Source organism: Chanos chanos, chromosome 10 (genome assembly GCF_902362185.1).
Source record: "Chanos chanos chromosome 10, fChaCha1.1, whole genome shotgun sequence".
Classification (NCBI taxonomy): domain Eukaryota; kingdom Metazoa; phylum Chordata; class Actinopteri; order Gonorynchiformes; family Chanidae; genus Chanos; species Chanos chanos.
In genome coordinates this window covers 15,462,128-15,482,354 of record NC_044504.1, presented here as the reverse complement: position 1 = coordinate 15,482,354, position 20,227 = coordinate 15,462,128, and the positions used below count along the sequence as shown (strand labels likewise).

General features: G+C 38.1%; 2 protein-coding genes across 2 annotated transcripts; both read right to left on the bottom strand.

Moving 5' to 3' along the window:
- Positions 1–7,607: 7,607 nt before the first annotated feature.
- Positions 7,608–9,334, bottom strand: ngb (neuroglobin). Its single transcript, XM_030787127.1, has 4 exons — positions 9,237–9,334; positions 8,156–8,264; positions 7,895–8,014; positions 7,608–7,760 (listed from the first exon to the last, which is right to left on the bottom strand). Exons 1-4 carry the CDS (start codon positions 9,332–9,334, stop codon positions 7,608–7,610), a joined length of 480 nt encoding a protein of 159 aa, XP_030642987.1.
- Positions 9,335–14,655: 5,321 nt separating this feature from the next.
- fam161b (FAM161 centrosomal protein B) lies at positions 14,656–19,712 on the bottom strand. Its single transcript, XM_030787393.1, has 8 exons — positions 19,695–19,712; positions 18,796–19,112; positions 17,924–18,438; positions 16,827–17,164; positions 16,190–16,308; positions 15,699–15,866; positions 15,294–15,393; positions 14,656–14,844 (listed from the first exon to the last, which is right to left on the bottom strand). Exons 1-8 carry the CDS (start codon positions 19,710–19,712, stop codon positions 14,656–14,658), a joined length of 1,764 nt encoding a protein of 587 aa, XP_030643253.1.
- Between the last annotated feature and the right edge of the window lie 515 nt (positions 19,713–20,227).

Here is a 20,227-nt window from a genome sequence, read left to right as displayed (position 1 = left end):
TACTTAAAACCAACACATATAAGCACACACACACACACACACAGGCATCAGTGTCATAGACGCTTACTTAAAACCAACACATGTAAGCGCACACACACACACACAGACATGAGTGTCACAGACCTCTCTTAGCCAACAGTACCAGCAGTGCTCTGTAAAATACAGACTGGTGATTTTTGATTCATTTAGGTCATGTGTTGACTGTATTCGCTAGTCCCTACTATGTGGAACCTTTTTTTTTTTCTCAGTGGAAGTTTCTGGAATGTGGCTTTGAGGTGCCTTTTGATCAGTGTCCCTGGGCACCTGTGGCTTGGTGAACTGCTGTACTTTGCTGTTCTATGGTAGCAGAGTTCTCTGTGAGAAGGATAAAATGAATTTCCAAAAACACTCTTTATTTTTGTGTGGTGGTGTTTGTGCACAAGATTAACCCCGCTTGATAATGCACTGTTCGTGAATCTACAGGTTTTGGCCCCTTCTGTATTTACCCTGTAGCTCATTTAAAGCCTGCTACTCAGTTGATTTGCATGGGTAAACAAGAACTGTTTGGCTGGTTGACAAAATGGAAATAGCTCATCTTTTCTATTAGTCAGACACATTTTTCATTTTTGACTGGTCTTTACAGTGACAAAGCTTCAGTGAACTATGCATTGTGCCCTGATATTTATCTTAAGTTCACCTGTCAGTCGTAATTTTCAATTTGAAGTATCAACAGGAATTACGACAACGAAACAACTTATTTCATTCCTACGTAATGCAGTTTTAATATGTAACAATTCATTTCCATTATAACTCTTCTTACAATTAGACTCTGAGTACCATTTACTTGAAAAATCTGAAAAATAGGTTTAAAACATCTGCACACTAAATAATGAATAAGGCTCTGCTCAAATAAAGAAGTAAATAAATATTGAATCCTGTAGGATTACACATGATACAAAGTATGCTGAGTTAATTATACATTTTCACTGAACTTTAAGAAACATGCTTAATCAGTTGCTTAATGACTGTACCTGGTACAAAATATAAGATGTATATTCTTACACATCTGTTTAGGAGTATTATAGTGTATTATTATTAATTATGATGGCCGCTGAGTACAGCTCTTCGCGCTTTAAAGAATAGTCTATATATTGTTTCCTTAGTCAAAAACGTTTTCAATTTGAGTTTTTCAGTGTAACTGCATGAAGTCAAAATATCTTTTTACACGTACGTCCAGCACTGTTGGATGAAGGTTCAAGGTCTTTTCTCAAGACTCTCAAACCACCAATTATACGGTTACCGTACAGTGTGTCCACTTTTTCTTACCATCCGAGAAATCCTAGAAGTTTTAGGGTCACATAACGTTTTGACCAACACATCAGAGAAATCCTGTTGCCAAATAAAGACACACACACACGTTTCCCCTCAGGCTAAATGTGCAATGTGTACTCTGATGTTCGGTTTCATTGAGTAGTTTCATGGTCTTTTTAAATTCATGATTCTTTTCCCTATAAATATGTTCCTTACGGTTTTTTTTTTTTTTTAACACTGACCACAACAGTAGGTTACCATAAAAAGAAATCAAGTCATCATGTACCAGTATCCACTGATGGAAATTTCCAAAGTGAAAAGCTTGAGAGAGACAGAGAGAGAAAGAGACAGAGAGAGAGGGGAGGGAAGGGGGGATATATTTTTTATTATTATATTGGTTATTTCAATTTTTGATCATAAAACTGTCTTTTTTCAGGACATCTATCTAGTGGTTTGTCCCCAGCTGTGATTTTCCTGTCCTTGTCAGGTCTATAACAGAAGATGCCAAATATAGATTTCTATTATGCAACAAAAAGTAGACATTGAAGGAACAATAAACCAGATCTGAGCAATTCTGTTAAGGTGATGGATCATTCTCGCTGGAAAGAAGCCTTGGCTTTCTTGCATAGATTTTTTGTGCTGATTTGTATCTTTCTATCTCCCTGTGTGCATTTAGGTGTGTGTATATAATTTATTATGGGGAGTTCAAGCCATATCACACAGCAAGGGCTGTCAGGTAAATGCCATTTAGATCTTTACCAAGACGCACTGATGTGGTCTGTGCCACTCTTTATGCACAATTAACTTGTGGTAAGAACATGATGTTCAGCAAACAAAATACTTTTTCCAGCTGAAAAAGAACATTCTCCTTATACATTTTGAGGGGCAGAAAAGAAGCAAAACTGGTTAAGGAATTTGAAGATACTTTAGTTCTTCTAGAATATCCATGACTATTGCCAGGTACTTAACTGACTGTTCATAAGAACTTATGCTATGCTTTATAATGCATAAATCCTAACTGATAGGTCCTGAAAGGATTCCTGAAGGACTTTTCTTTGGAGAAATACTCAAAAGTCTTTATAACCATGGCCTGCTGCAAACTCACCTTCATGCATCCGTCCCTCAGCTCTGATAAATGTCTCTGACTGTCATTTCCTGTATTAGAATTCCATGATGGTGGTGGATCAGTCTGCTGAAACAGACAAGTAGGTATCAAAAACGGGAAGCGTATGCAAGAGCGTACCTCTTAGACGACTGGCTTTTAGCAGCAGTGAGTCTGCATACAAAACAGTATGGTTTGAGCTAAGCCTGCATACAGCTGACCTCAGTGTGTTTGTGTTTGTCAGTGCTTATGTTTGGAAGGTTTATATGTAACCTTACATACCTGTCATATAACAGCATGAAAGTACACGCACATGCACACACACATACATATGTAGTTATCCACGTTCTTCTCAGAGCATAGCTACTTTATCTTTCCTTGCAAGTTTTTCTGTCACCTTTTCCCAAGACAATACAATTCAAAAAGTGTGAGACAAAACCAAAGTGAACACTTTTCACTTATTTGCTTTATTGCAAATTGTTCTCTCCCATGATTCACAGTGCAAACCTGTAGCATTCTCAAGTGTCAACACTGGGAGAAAAAAGAAACGAAGGAAAGAAAAAAAAAAGAAGTAAAGAAATATGTTTGACATTTTCCTCTCAGTCTCCTAAGCAACCTCCCCGAGCAGGCATTCTTTTTAAAGGTGAATTCCGACGGGAACATTACGTGTGGCTCCTGCCCCCCCCCCCCCCATCAGTACTTTATGCTGGAAATAGACTTTCCTCTGCTGTCTTTCTCCTGAGTTCTGCCACTTGTCTTCTCCCCTTTTATACATTTAGCAAACAAGCGCTCTAAAGGTTATCTGGGGGACAACTGGTTTAATTTCATAATACACCTGTTTAAATTCCTGCTCGTAACAGTTACTTTTAATATAACACCTGTGGTACACATTACAGCTCTTCAAAGGTTTTCATCAATATTTGCTCAAAATAGAAATGGAGATTATACTCTGACAATATCTGGTGGCAGCAGTGGAGTAAGTGGTCTGTCATTGATCTCTGAACCCTTGAAAAGATTGATGGAGAGATGCAGATGGGCGGTGTGAAGGTCTTGGCAGAGGGCTGTGTCACAGAAGGACTCTCATTAGAGAGAGATCACAGCAACCAGAGACATTACGCCTCCTGCTCCTTTCCTATGGAAAGTGTTGATGAAGCGGTCTGAGTGAAGAACCTGTTGTGTTTTGTCCCGGATACTGCCACACTTAAAGGCGATGTTGTCAGGACCATCCCATATCTGCACCAATATTCATGATAAACTGCTTTTATTAAACAGATTGAAATGATGGATATTGTGTGAGAATGTACTGAAATGAAGCAAAAATGAGGAACATACGCTGAAGACCTCCTGGTTTCTCCACTGGTATTTGGTTATCAAACAATAAAGCTGATGGAGTTCCATCTTCATAAATCTTTGTGTTGTCATTACAAGAAATCCTCTTCACCAATGAGCATTTGTGAACGACTAACCTCATCAGCTAACTCAAGCATCAAGTGAAACTTTTGGAATATATATGAATGTATTTCTGTGCCACAAAAAGCTTTCTTCAGTAAAACAAACAGTGCTCAAGACACTTTCTTGGTGTGGATATCAGAGGTTGCCATGGTAATGTCCAATCTCCTCCCTCAAAAACACATTGCAGACTATCTAAAAATAATGAGACCCAGGCAGTCTTGCTGTTTTTTTTCATTTTGTTTTTTGTTTGTTGGTTGGTTTTTAATCTTTTCTGCTTTATTTTTGAAGACAGATTGAGCAGATATTCAGATTACCATGCTGTTTCATCAATCAGCTCAAAATTCATGGAGCCATGCATTTTAAAACACATAGATGTTTTTGCTGTTATAATACTTCTTTTAATTCAGCGTTCTGGGTTTACGGTTTTTTAGGACCATTATTTACACCGTAGCACTTTATTTATTAAACATTAATTATGTAAAATGTAATGTGCAGTCAGAAGTTCAAATAAGTGAACTCTAATTCTGATAGCAGATTCATTTTTCTGTAAAAACATCATCAGTCAGTGAGAGAGACATGTTTTGAGTCCCTCCAGGCGATGTCTTCCGTCTCCACAGCTGACGGTCTGTCCTGAGTGTGACATTTATAATAATGCAATGTAATTGAATCTCTGAAAGCCTCCTCTGATACAAAAAACCCAGCGTGGAGAGGAATGTTCTGGGGCTCAGATCAGACAGCGTGTGTCAGCGGCCCTGCTGCTGTCACATTGGTTTTGGCATTGTTTCTTTCATTACGCTCCCTTAAGTTTTTCTGAGAAATGTCAGCACATTTTGAAGCTCTCCTATTCGCCGGTGTGTATGTATTGTGACATCTGTACTGTCGTTGAGGGGTGAATGACCCTGATTTTCCAGATTAAGACCATTTCACTGTGGTTGCCATCGGGGAAAAGTGAGGCAGTAAACTGATGTTACGTAATAGTTGTGTTGGAAGAGAGGGCAAGACAAATAAAGAATATTGTGAACGATTTCAGTAACAAAGACAATGATATCCAATGATGTTAGTTCACAGTCATGCAAAATACTTCCACTCATAGAAGTCGCATAGTCTCATAAGATATTTTTTATTGATTTAATATTTAGCCCACAACACATAGAATAACTAGAGTTGATTGAGCCCAGTTCTGAATGAGTTACAAGCTGTTTGGTTGTGAGAGACAGGATGTGCATTATATTTGCATTAAGGATCACTATTTTTGGTTACAGAAGAGTTAGGTAATGTCATCGCTGTTGAGTAGCAGCTGCATCTGTGAGGTAGACATCGAGACACTTGGGGAACAATATATCAAGTGAAGAACACTGTAACAAAAGAGAACCACAGCCAAACAGAGACATACATCAAATACGAAAATAGATAGAGATTTAAAGGATTAAAAGAAATCTTGCAGTGGTGTGCACGTCCTTCAGCAAAACCCTGCATCACTTCCATCTATCAAGAATTTTAGTTATAGTTTGTAGTTATAGGAAACAACTCACTGAAGCATGAGGTGATGAAAGTGTACAACCTTTTGAGTAAGTCATACTTTGAGCAATTACAGGTTAAGAAAGACAAAAATGAAGAACTCTAAATTTAAATATTGTTAAGAATATCTGAGTATTTGAGGCATGGCCCTGGCCAAGATGAATGAAGGCATTTCAATATTATTGCAGTTCCAAAGACTTCAATAGATACATGAACATTTTCTCTATTTTTAGTTCTGTTTTGTGTCTGTGTGTGTGTGTGTGTGTGTGTGTGTGTGTGTGTGTGTGTGTGTGTGTGTGTGTGTGTGTCTGTGTGTGCGCACGTGAGTGTGTGTGTGTTTGTTTGTCAAAGGTCACTGAGACCCTGTGGGGGCATTTGGAGGCTAATCCCTAGATGACTTATGTCCTTAATCGGCACAGAAAATACATTTAACATCTCAGAACCCAAAAAATAAAAGTAGTCTACTCTTCCATCGTTACTGCTTCTACCAGAGGTATCTGTCCACATTTACATTTTTATGTATAAAAATAGGCTGTTCATACAACAAGTTAGATATACAGTAATTGAGTATTAACAACCACATGTCACTTGGCACATTTTCAGTTACGTGGCATAATCAATTCTAATGTCAAAGTACTTTGAATACAGAAGACATATCTCAACAAATTCATATATATATATATATATGTATGTATGTATGTATGTATATATATATACACCAAGATACATAAATATAGTCATAGCAGCAGAAAGGAGATCATCGCTTTTCATCTGTCACAGCTTACATTTATGCACTCACATCTATCATGTGTGGCTCACCATCAAAAATAAGCATTTTTATCCATCTGTTCATATAATCTTTAACAACTAGTTCTGCAACACTGGAAATTGTCTCAAAATCTTGCCAGCTAAAATTATTTTAAAAATATAGATATATGCGTAGATATATAAATATTTCAGCAATTGAAATAAGACATTTGCCTTGAAGAAAGAAATTGTATAAATTGTATAAATCATTTTGATTTAGGTCAGCTGACATCTGATTTTACAAGTTAACTGGCAAAGAGGCAAGTGCTTTCATTTCATTAACTTTGAGTAGCTGTAACAGTCAGTCAATGGTAAATAACAGTCTACACAAGTATTAAGAGATGATGGATTCAAATTTGATTCCAAAGTCGTACAAAAATAATAATAATAATAATAATAATAATAATAATAATAATAATAATAATAATAATAAGACATAGTGCTGAGATCAAATGGTGTGCATGGATAACAGTCTCCGAGATAATGTAAAAAAAAAAAAAGCTATTTGAAATGTAACAGTTCTAGTCACTGGCTATTGATCGATGGTCGCACGGACAATACAGAATAATATTATGTTTTTTTTCATTCTGATTGCTAGGTTTGTGTCATGCTGTTCATAAAGTTATTTGTTAAGAGAACTCAGGCATTATTACATTTATATTGTCTTTTTCCTGACAGTATGAACGTGCACGTCAACCTGGCACTGGAAAACCCACTGGCAATATTTTTGACTGTGTGATATGTGGTTTAACACTACACAAACGAAATCTTACATCTTTGTGATGGTCCATGGGATGATTGTTTTGTAAGTACCATCTGGAGCCTTATTGTAGTTTAACTATGGGAAAGAACATATAAAACAGTTCAACATTTCATACTCATAAGCTCAACTAGGTAAACTGGTAAACTGTTGCATAGCGGCAACCCCAGCATCACACCCACATAACAAACACTGAAAAAATCACGGTCATCAACAACAGTTGTAGTGGGTACATTAAGCCAATATATACAAGGTAATATTCCATCATAAAATACTATTCATCAGCTATTGACCTATTGATCTTATTACTGACCTATCACATCTGTGAAATGTCCTCGCAATTGAAGATTAAGATCGCAGACTATCAATCTATGAATGCTTAGCAACTACCACCGCAATTTGGTATTAGTGGCAAGACCATTAGCCAGAGCATTTGACATGTTTGTCAAGCAACTGTTCCTAAAACAGCTCCTAAAGACACTTCACAGGCAACAACATCCCTTTTTCAAAAGCCCATCTGCTCTGTGTAAAGGACACGTTATGAGCCATTGTAGGTTATTGTTTTGTTTTCTTCAGACTGAACATTTTCTACTGAACCTACTTCCTCAGCAGCCACAAGTGTCTTGCTGTCCTAATTTGAGTGTAAGAGGCTGTTGTCCTCAGGAAGCCCTCTGCCTGTCAGTTGTCCTTATGTTCTCCATTCTTGGACCACCCCCTCGTCATGGCTGCGACTACAACGCTGTACAGGTTCAGCCATGCCTGCCGCAGTGGAGCTGTGTAGTTTGCACCCAGACTGCACTGAAGCATATAGAGGAGAGACTCTCCAACCACCTAGCAAACCAAGAGATGACAGCGCACGTACATAAGATTTTGTCAAATGGCAACTGGATAATTCAAATCTTGGAAGAAATCAGAAAAGAACCATACAGATTTCCACTGTGTTACCTGTGGAATGGAGCACTTACTGCAAAAGATTGTGTGCTGACCCCAACAGCCTGGTGCTTCCGCCCCAGATTCAGAAGAAAGTCCTCCAAGGAGTGGAGGTCATCAAGATGACTGACAGCAGCATCAATCACCAACATCACCTGGAAATGTAAAGACTTAGGATACCAGGAAAAACAGGAAATGCTTTCCCTCTAAAGTATGTATTTCTCGATTTTTTTTTTTTTTTTTTAATCTTCAGTGTATACCACTTGAGTGTTGAGTGGTAGGTCACTGAATATTACCTTAGTGACATGCTCCAAGAACTCTGGGCTGGACAGACAATCAGATGTGATGCTACAGTTTGCACTGTAGCTGAAGAGGTTTAGCAATGCTGGATCCAGTTCAAACAACCTACAAACAACAGCGAAGCCAAAATCAGTATTTGTATTCACAATTGTTAAAATGATATCATCTAATTACAGTGCCAAAAGGATGTTTGCCCCGTGTGAAAGACACACCCTGCGAGCCAGTTTATGAAGTGATTTTGGTCTCTTTACTACCTCAAAAAGTAAAGCTTTGTAGGGAAAAACCTCAGAAAATAAATCTTGCCTCTCTTATTGCCGCATCTCCCTCCGAGACAGCTGGTTCAGATCAAAATAAAGATCTAGCCGCCTGTCGCCAAGCAACAAGTCAAGCCTCCGGTCGAAGTGTTGTGAGAGGGACAAGGCAATACCACGGTGTGTTTGCTCTCTTCAGCTTGGTTTGTGTGATGTGTGTATGTATGTGTTCAACAATGAATATATGTATGCATGTATGTACACATGTACATCCAGTTAGGGATTTTAACAATGTTGGCTGTTAGTTTGTGTCATTTTGACAGTGGCTATTTTTTGTTGTTGGTCACACACTTTCATTCACAGATTATCAGAGTAGTTTACTTGTAATTAAAAGTCAATTTGATTGTATATTGTGGAAAATCTTTTCTTCTCTTTTCAATACAATACAATGTTTTTTTGACAACAGACATTTTCACTCTATCACTCTACATCTGTCAGTCTGATCTATAGAGTGTGCTCACCGCCAAAAATAAAACCCATACATTTTTGGTCTATAAAGCTTAGTTTTTACAACCAAAACCACAAGGTCTGATATTTTTGTCAGGTAACTGACAAGCATTTCCTCTTTCTTCCAGAAAAAGGCATTTGATTAATGCTAAATGGACAAACATTAAAACAATCTCCAGTATGTAGCTGCAACCGGCATTTCACTGCATTTAATCAAACTCCATTTCAGTTTGTTACTTGATGTGAAATTCTTGTTTCATCAAATGCGGCACAAGATTTCTTCCTAAAGGTCTGTCCTATGACACACATACTTCCTTACCTGGTGAACATAATTATTCCATGTGGGACTTTGTTCTTCCCAAGGCTCTCCCAACTTCCACGGATGAGTTCCTTGTCTTTTTCTGACAGCTTCTCCATAATGTAGTTGTGGTACTATTAGCTAACGCGGTAAGATCACATCAACCTCTGATGGATTTCTTGAGTTTCCATTTCCTAAATTCTGCTGTTCTTCAGGGAGGAAATTTTCACTTTTGATGCACCTGAGGACCAAGCACAGGAAGATAAGCATGGGGGGGGGGGGGGGGGGGGGCAAGAGAGAGAGAGCAAGAGAGAGAGAGAGAGTGAGTAAAAAACCGGGGGGCAGTAAGTGGGAGAAATGAGATTTAATATAATATCATGTGGAAAACAAATTGTTTTAGGAAGATAATAGTCTAATTTATCTTAACATTTTTCCCAGTAGAAGTGACATACCTTTGTTTTGCTGCTTTAGAAGAGCCTTCTCCTCCTCCTCAATTTGATTTAGTCTGTGTCTCTCTTGGGCATTAAGGTATGTGCGCTCTCCTCTGTCTGTATACGAGTGGATGATGCTTGGTACTCTCGTGTTTGCTCTCTCTCACTCTCGCTTACTCTCTCTATGTGTCTAGTCTGTATAGCTCGCCCTCTCTCTCTCTCTCTCTCTTTCGCTCTGTATCTTTCTCACTCACTCACTCACTCACTCACTCACTCATTCTCTCTCCATCTTTCTCTGTCTCTAACACACACACAACACGCGCACACACACACATTACTTACACACAAATACACACACACACAGTTATTTGATGTGCAGTCAAACTGAGATGAAAAGGATGTGGAATAAGCATCTGTAACTCTACCTTGACTACCATCATTTCTGTCTCCATTTGACACATTTATCTCTCTCTCCCCTGTGTTTTCACTCTCTGGTATAATGAGTTCATTTGGATCGGTAAGTGAGGAGCTTTGCTCCTTCGTGGCTTGGAGATAAAATGTGTAGCAGCTCCTCCTGCAGGTGATAAGAGTCTGAACTTCAAAAGGCAAGAAGTCACCTTCTCTTCCAAAGTCTTCAAAAATGACAGAAGAATCCATTGAATCAATAAGAGACATAACACATGTACATAAATTGAATCACACCTTAACAACTGCATACGTATAAACACATGCACAAGACAGAAACACATACAGAAATACACTCTCCCTAAGCAGTCATCATACAAAAGGAAAAAAAAATGTCCCCACACAAGAGAAAAAATGACATATGCCCACAAGAGAGGCAGACACAGAGAGAAAAGACCAAACAGGCAGGAGAGCTATTACCTCTCCTCACCAAAACAAACAACACCCACTCAGCAAAACACAGTTCCCACGGTAACAATCATGCAGGCAAACAATTACCCAAAACAATACATTCTCATAAAATTATGTCCTCATCCAGAATTCTCATATTTGTATGTTTACCTAAGACAGTGAACTGGGTCTTTTAGCACAAGTCAAAGTCAATGTCATTAGGAAAAAAATTAAAGTATAAAACTCTTGGAGTATATACTGCTGTAAAGCCTGTTCAAAAGTTGGTACAATGGGCAGACGCTCATAAAAAAGAAATAAAAAAGTACAAAGCAGAACTGTTTTATGGAAATGAGCTGCATTTGAAAGCTGGGATGAATTCTACAGTTTTTTTTCACAAGTGTATATCTCCACTTCAATAAACAGAAGCATCCATTAGAGTTGTGTTTCTGTAATCAAATATCAACAATTGAGATAAGAAAAGTCAGTATTGTCTCAACATTGGAGGCACAACCAGAGTGACAAAATATGAATCCATGTCAGAATTTTTGCTATATTTCCAGCTAGTAGCTTTTTAATTAATAGTTGTAATCATCAACACAAGACCTGTGATGGCTATTATCCATTATGAAGCAGTTTTTTTACTATTTAATGCTATGGAATGGTGCAACATCTCGGCATTGTGTACAGACAGTCTTCTGATGCAATGTTAGCGCCGTATGTGAGAGGCACAGGAGAAATTGAGGCGCAGCTTGCTGGGAGATGGTGGGGTAGCAGAGGAGAGCACAGTTGCCATGACGACCTTGCGGGAGCCCTTGAACTTTCCATCATGTGATGGTGAGAGCTTATGAAGGAGCGTGTCACTTCAGTCTCATGACCGTTATTTTGCCTTCTGACTAATTAATGTTTGTCTGGATCAAAACATGCTCCAGAGAGGATGGACATTGAAGCTTCTCAAATTCAGAAGTCAAGTATGCAAAGTATGTTCCTAAATTGTCACTTAGTTGCTTGTCAGGTACATATTTTGTCAGGAATATATGTATGTGTATATATACATATACAGTATATATACATATACAGTATATATATATATATATATATATATATATATAATTTATTTATTTTTTTATCATGAATCAAGTTTGATTATATTTTATTATGTGGGACAGTTTGCTAAAACCACTACCTGTACTATTTATAATCTTTTAATTGTTTTTGATATGAATAAGCATTATTCGAATGTCACGGCCTTGTCCAATATGGTTCCACCTTTCAGCTTTCAGTGTCACCGGCCAACTGATCACCAGGCTCATCCTGTCATTTAATTATTGTTTGCACCTGTCTCTTTTCTCTCCCTTTTAGTTTGCCCCTATCAGAGACAGAACACCACTTAACAGGATCTAAATATTTCCAAATATTTGACACATAGGAGGCACCTGTGGGGAAGCTGCTTCAGCCTGTGTGCTCCTGTAACTGCTGCAATAAAATGGTGTGAATCTGTAAGGGAGGGAGGCCAAGCCCAGGTGAAGACAATATGCCACCTGTGCCACTGTCACAAGGACTATAACACAATAGCATCATGCATGAAAAGACACAGGCACACCCTTTGTTCTGTGTGTGAAGGGGCAATAAACTGGGACAAAGAAAACAAAACAAAAATCAGAAAGGAAAATGAGTATCAAAACAAAAAAATATCATATATTTTCAATACCCAAGTCTCTCATAATGTTATTTTGGTGCAGAGCCAAAGTCTATGGATTTATGTTTGCCGTTTTATCTGTATTGTTCTTAAATTGTTCTTAAAGTTCTAAATTATAAACCATTAAGCTAATCTCAATAGCCTGTTGATAGTGAATTATTAATTCAAATATCAAATTAAAATAACTTAAAAACTGATAAATAGTGTCATAAGTATCCTTTTTTCCAAGACAAAACTAGCAATACTTTACCAAGCTTTGTGGAAAAATACAATACAAGTGAAAAACATTGTTATGCTCCAGAAAAATGTAGGGGTGTGTCCTCTTTGTGAAAGTGCAGTGATTGGCTCTTAAACACAGGTGATTTTCCACACACTAAGAAAATATGTAACAACCTGAAAATGTGTTTGTCATTTGTCAAAGAGCCCATTTGCTGTCAGCTGGGTAAGAAGTGCAGATTAAATTCCTCGAAATAGTTTTGTGGGCACGTTCACTGTAAAGTCAAGTCAAGTTAGTCCTCTTGATGTGGCAGAATCCCAGGGCAGCGCATGGACTTGAGGTTCCTTAAGATGACGGACAAATAGCCAAAGCGGTTGACAACTGGCGCTGTCTCTCCCAAAATAGCCTGACTCCAACCAAAACATTCCAGAAATGTAAATTTCAGATGTGTACTTGTCCTAAAGGGAACTTGACATTTCATGCTATTTATGTATTTATTTAAATGGATTTTGGTGAATAAAGTGTGCCTCTATGACAGACATAGAGTTATAATTAGTGGTTATAGCAAAGTTGTACATCATCACCTTGACTTTGTTGACCCACATTTGACAATCAGCATGGTTAAGATTTATTTACGTTCTTTCAAAGTTTCCTTGAATTAATGTTTGTGGGGAAAACCCCTTAACCACAGACATCTGAAAGAAGCAGTGTCATTTCTGAGGTTATAAACGTGTTTTTTTTTCTTTTCTTTTTTTTTAATGTATTCGGCAAAAGCTTAAACAAGCATATGTGCTATATGGCTATAAATATTCATTTCTCCTGGTTACTGAGTATTTGTTTTCTGCTGCAAAGTGTTGCTCTCCAACCCCTTGAAAGTTTAGATTCATAAAGCAAAACCAGGCCTTTGATTTTCTGTTGTATTAAACTTTTTATGTATCTTAAATGTGATTTGCGGAACTAGATTCATAATCCCTTGCCATAATGAAAAAAAAAACTCAAGCATATAAAACCTAAAATCATTCCCAAATATGAACTGTAAACATTTATGCAACATGAATAAAAAAAATCCCATGAATTAAGAATTTTTATAAGCATCAGATGACCAACACTGAAAAATTAATACATGTCAAATACAAGACCCAGTATATTTTCATAATTTAATACAACCAGAATCTAATTGCATCTGCTTTTTTTCTTTCTTTCTTTCTTGGCAGCAAATCACAATTCTCTTTCCTGCCTTCCTACATTTATAATTGGGAACTGAATGCTTTTCCCAAGTGTACCTCAGTCATTTCATCTATTCCGAGTTGTGCTTGACACTCTCTTCTTTTTCCTCAGTGCCTTGCTCTTCATTTACCATGGTTCCTTCCCTACAACAGAGCCTGGTTAGAACAGCCTGTTTCAGTACCATCATGACATCATGCTTTTCCATGCTTACATAAACCCTTATGCCAATAATGACAGAATAGAATCTCTGACATTTATATACAACACATCTTATACATAGAACATTACCATATGGTTCAGAAAATAATGTAGGCCTATAGTTTATAGGAGATTCCTTTAGCTTGGATTTGTATATTATGACTTTCAAGAATAAAAGCAGAGCCAAACTGCCCCATGGAGTTTGTTTGAAATACTGTTTAAATCAATCTGACAGTGAGAGATGTGACACAATTATCAAAATGCATTAAACTATGCTGTTCCGTGTGATAGATAAATTCCACATCGGTGAGAATATACAAACTCCCAAAATAATCATTTTGAATGTGAGTACCAAACACAACGTAGAAAAAAAGTTTTCAGTTAGTTTAACAATGACATTTAATTGTCAGACCTTGTCCAGATACGTGATTTGATTCCAGGGGAACTGTTTATTTTGAACACATGCCTGACCTGTATAATATGCTCTACCTGTAGCGGTCCTTGATTCGTATTGCGTGTTTACCGACATCACATTTCACCTCTGAAGATCTCATAGGTCAGTAACAGTTTGGAGGCAAACACCATCCCAAATACCATGTCTAAAACATTATGATGCACTGTTCACATTAGCTCAAGGTAACTTTCTAGCGCCCTGTACATGTCTGTTCAATGGCTTCTTAATTAATACCACGAAGGAACAATGACAGAAAAGAAACTTAAACCTAAACCATAAATTCTGCCTGATACCCAGCAATAACATCTGATGAAAGCACTGTACATTTGTACTGCAAATAAACAAAAAAACCTATGGGTTTCCTACCTATTCTGTAGGTCATTTTCAGTGCTGCAGACGTCACTGTTACCATCATCATCGTCCTCAGCATCTGACTCCAAAGTGATTGTCTTTACGGCTTCTTCTCCCTTTGTCTTCACAAAGTTCTCATTCAAACCGGCCTGCTTCAGCGTATCCCTATACCTCCGCTCTGCGTCAGACTTGGCATTTTTCTGAATAAACATACACACACACACACACACACACACACACACACACACACACACAGTAAACACATTAAGAAAGAATGAAGTTTGCAATAAATGCATCAGAATTCAGCTGGGACTGACAAAGGTGGAGGAATCGAGTATTTTAGGATTAAAGTCCAATCAAATGTTACAGTACTCTAAAAGTACTAAGGCTTACATCAGAACAGACAATAACTATGCATGAGCAACTTTTGTAACAGGTTTGGCGGTTTACAGATTCCTTGACACTTCAAAATTCAAGCAAAGATTCAGTGTCAACAATTTATACATTAAAATATTGTTAGCTGCACTTCATTACCTTGGTAAATTACACTTACAAAAATGTGATCAGTAATCATTTTCTCAAGTGCTGAATGACAGTTTCAAAGTGAACAGGGGGTCTGATGACAATAGAAGCATGGGTTGGCTCATACCTGTGACAACTGTTCAAACAGATAAGGACGGCCTGTGACACGAGCCTTCATCTCCCTAAGCTCTTCTTTATACTCTCTGACCCTCTGCTGGTCTGCCTCTCTGAAATCACAGCCAAGAAAATCATTCACTCATTCAGTTTTTCATTCTGTCATCCATCCATCCACTCATTCATTCGTTCATTCATTCATTCATTCATTCATTTGTTAATTCATTCATTGATAATAAGTAATCAATAATGTTCAATAAATGCAATTCTTGCGAGAAGGTATATCTGTAAACTTCCAAATTAGATTGTTCAAAGCCTATTTTGAAGTAACCATTGACTATTGCTTTTTAGATCTACGTGGGAGAAAGTTAAGTCAATTGCCTAAGATTTTTCAGAGTCCAAAAAACAGTGCACTCACCGGTGCTGTTTCAGTTTCTCTTGGTAGACCTCCTTCAGGCTGCGGTGAGGGTCCATGGCCTTGGCCCGAACTGTCACTGCCCTCCTCATGGCCTCAGAGTTCATCCTGTGTCTCCTCATCCATTCAGCACTCTCACGCTCCTTGTCCTCCCTCTGCTCCAAAGACCTCCTTCAGACAGACAGACACATTTATCCATACTGGTCCAGTAATTCTACAATGGTCCACTATCAACAGTACAGAAAAATGTCCTATTAGCAACTGATAAAGACCTATTCAGATGAATTGTTGGCTGTTAGCAGCAAACATTGTTTTTTTGCCATCCTAAGATTTCTTGGTATTAGTTGCATCCATGGTCCGGTAGATATTTGTGGCTTAGTATGAGCAGGTCTTTCATCTAATTTGTTTGCACCTGGGATTTTATTGTTAGTAATGAATTAGAACAGATGTATACCGTGATTTTTGTGTTTGGAATAATCACAGGTTCTCCTCACCTTATAGCCACGCGTCTTTTTCTCGCAGCATCTGTGATGTACGTGGGAAGAGTGTCCATGGACAGTGATGTCAAGCCAGCGAATGAAGTACTTCTCTTTAGATTAGTGTTTGTAGATTTCTACGGAGCACAAAAAATAAGGGTGTTTATGAACTATAAGATGATATGAACACCTTGGGGATGCTGAGATTTCAGTTCTCAATGATAAGCTGCTTGAATCTAACGGAGCGTTAAACTCATAAGTATTTAAAAAAAAAAAACCCTTTAATTGTTCAGTATTTCTCATAGCTAATGCCAGGCGCAGATGACAGAAAACTTTGATAGCATGGCATGCTTAAACACTTTATTTCACTATCGTACTCCTGTAAAGTTTCTTATGGACCTGTATGCTAACATAATGTAAATGAATTTACACAACTGGAAAGCTAATTTGCAAAGAAGGAAAAGAACCTCTAAGTACAAACAAATAAATGTTTGCATCATCTCTTAGGTCCTGAGGCACATGTAACACTTTACAATGATTTAGTAGACAGCATTTACACATTAACCATTATGGAAGTTAAGGGGAAGAATTCAGTAAATGTGATATTAAAACCGGCGTACACCCTCAAAGAAGTTAGCGCCGCATGCCAACCCACCAGTGGTTCCTCTGGGTTGTTCCTGCTCTGCCGTGGACGCAGAACAGAAGTGCGCAGCTGGAAAGGCTGACAGTGTGTAACATCCTTCCTTCCTGCCCTCTTCACTACATCTCTCTGAAATGCTTGGTACAGTCTTTTAAAGTCAGGGACTTGGGCATTTGTCGCAGGTTGAAAGGAAGGCTTCTGATCCAGGTAAGCCAGCATTCTGCTCTTTGTCATCTGGGCAGAGCGCCTCTCTTGGCTGGTCCTGGTTTGCTGGCTCAGTGTGGGAGCAGAGGAGGCGCTCAGACTCTCCCTGGCCCTCGTCTGAATGCGTATCTTCCTACACACTTCCTCCTCTACATTACACAACAGAATTTTAATACTAATTATTCATAAAAATTAAAAAAACAACAACACACAGTTTCATTTCATGTTCTTTTTATGGGGTACAGTCCCTGGAATAATTGTAGGCTGTGCAAACCAGCGCTAAAGACCTACTTTTGAAGTTTCTATGTATCAACTGTACACTGCCTGTTAAAATAATTTTCTGTATCATAGATAAAATTGTGTGTTTAAGATTTAATTAAAAGTTAATTGATTTTCTTTAGCAACTATTGTCCAAACTGACAATTTTGCTAGTTCAGCTAGTCTCAAACTGAAATCTTAGACTACACACATATAAAAGTTGATATTGTAAGGTATATTTGGTGGTATGGTAATATTCAGTGGTATGGTAACATTCAATTCAAAGACATATTTTAACAAAACAACACACTGTCACTTCCATGTTTAGATACTGCACTTAAAATCCTCATTCATAAAGCTAAAATAAATCTGTCTTAAATTTAACATGACACCAGTCTGGGTGTGGTCAGGAATCATAAAAATGAGCCAATGTCTCTTGTACCAGATGACTTGCAGTTGTGTAAACTCAGACACTCATTCTGACCTGAAAAGCTGTCACAATCTGACTAAATGTTGACTCATTATTTTCTGTGGACTGGAAACAAGATGATGCATGTCATGGGTACTTCAGTTTTGTATGTGAAGTGTAATAATGTGTTTAATATCCAGTGTGTTGAAATATATTCAATATGATATGCAGTAAAACACACCTTTTAAATGCTCAGAAACTCCCTTGTCTATGACTGCTTTTGGTATGGGTTTTCGTGTGACACAAGGCTTATCTTTTTCATGTTGATTGGTGGGGCCCTGGTCCTGTGTAGGCCTCTCTTTGCTCTTTTCTTCTCTCTGCATAAAAGTGAAAGGCTTCTGAATGGATAACAGGAAGTTCCGCCTCTGCTCATGGCCCTCTTTCCTCTTGCGTTCTTGTTCCTTTGTTATGTTCTCATAAAGTGCCTTGGAGACATGTTCAGGAACCGGTGCAGCACGAAACTGTTTCTGACACTCTTCCATGTCAGTCTGCTCTCTGACAAATGATGATGATGATGGCTTTGACTCTCTGGTGCAAAAAAAATTCGACCTGCTCTGAGTTTCCTGCATTGTCATGCCAAAGAACACACTTCCAACAGTATTTGATGCCGAGGTTTTAGATCGTCTGCTTTGGCTTTGCTCCCTCACCTCTGAGGCCACATCAGGCACAGAGGAAGATCTCCTTGGTCCATTGTACCTTTAAGTCGATTAAGAGCAGAGTTGTAGTTATATAACATGAAATAAAGGATTACTACACAGGGACTCTCTTTTCTAAATTCACCAAATTATCACGTCAACTCGTAATTAAGTTCCGCAAGTGCAGCACATATAAACTGAAGCGTATGTCTGGTGAGAGGAAGTCCATAACTAGCTGGGAAATAGTAAGATCAAAACATATTTCTCTCCAACCAGCCACCATGTTAAATGTGCACATTTGCTGTTCTGTCTTACCTGTTTCTTATTAACATGATTCCATCTACAATACTCCTTACCAGTGTTACAAGTAGTAGTAGTAAACCGATTCAATACTGATTTATCAGAGAGTGACAATTACCGCACAAGATCCTCTTTCTTCTTGGATATGATGTTTTCCCAATGGTGGCCGTCAATTTCCTTGGTGTCAGTTCTCCTGTCCACTGTAGAGAGAAGTGAGTTCTGCAGTAGTCTTTTCTCCAGGTTCCTGTGATGCTGGAGGCCAGTCTCCTGAAGTTGCTGCCTGTGTGTGGCCTTTAGGGACTCTAAAGATATTTCAAAAAACTTCTGGGACCCCTCCACACCTTTCAGGAAATCTTCAAGATTCTCTGGAATTTTTGCTTTCCCTTCCCCATTGATATCTTCGTCAGGCTGAGAGCCATCCAGAGGTGGGAAAGCCTGTGGGGATGCATATTTAGGACTGCACTCACAATAGGAGCCTGAATGTTAGTATTATGTTAGACTGTCTTACATCCGACTTATAACAAGACGGAAAGCTCCTGGGCAGAATTTTAATTTACAGAACAGAATTATAAATAGTGCAGGTGGATATGACAATTTGAATATGACACCGAAATTAGATTAAGTTCAGTGTTTTCCCCAGCACAGAAAACAAAGTGATGGAAAAGCGAAAATCATTATTATTATTGCCGTATCTGATTTTGAAGGTGATATTACATTTTGTGAATTATTTTCTTCTACAGAGCCTCTCCTGTTAAGCGGTCTTCTATGGCAAGTACAAATGTTGTCATGGCAACCGAGCCAAACCAACTCGAAATTGCTATTATATGTGCCGTAAACATCACGAAAAAGAACGCTCCTGAGGGTGGAAGAAAATGCAGTTCACAAGTACCACACAGAACTTATTTTTAAAAAAAGAAACTTTGAAATTACAGACCGGAATGGTTAAACAGATTCGGGGAACTCGAAAATTCTATAAAAACGCTCTATCATTCTATCGTGTTCTATGAGTGCTCTCACCATGGTCATCTCATCCATAGTTTACTCAAGTCCAACATGCTTCCATCATATTCACAGGTTATTGCAGTCCACCGACTTTAAAATAATAAAATATTTGATTTCTTTTGAAGAGACGCCAAATGCCATGGTCTGCTAAGGGCGCAAATCCCACCCACAAAGCATCCGCATCTCAGACTTTCAATTGGCCACGGGCGCAGTAAAAGTGGCTAATTTTTTATTTGTGAAAGCAGTGGTAGATGTTTGGTTCGAAGCAGTTCTGATACGTTCCCAATGTACTGAAACTTGTATTTAATTAAGTCTTTAAGTATTAGAAAATGTTATTTTAAATAAGAAAATGATTATTTCACGCCAGCGCAACAGATGGCGATGAAGCACAAAAAGTTTATCGCCGCACAACATTTAAATTCTTTCATAAGGAAGAAGCATTGAAGACAACTTGATTTTGTTACAAACTTCTCACAGACTAGGTCCATGGCACACTAAGCTCCCTTCATACCGTAGTTACCATCAAGCTACGAGAAATTAAAGAGTGC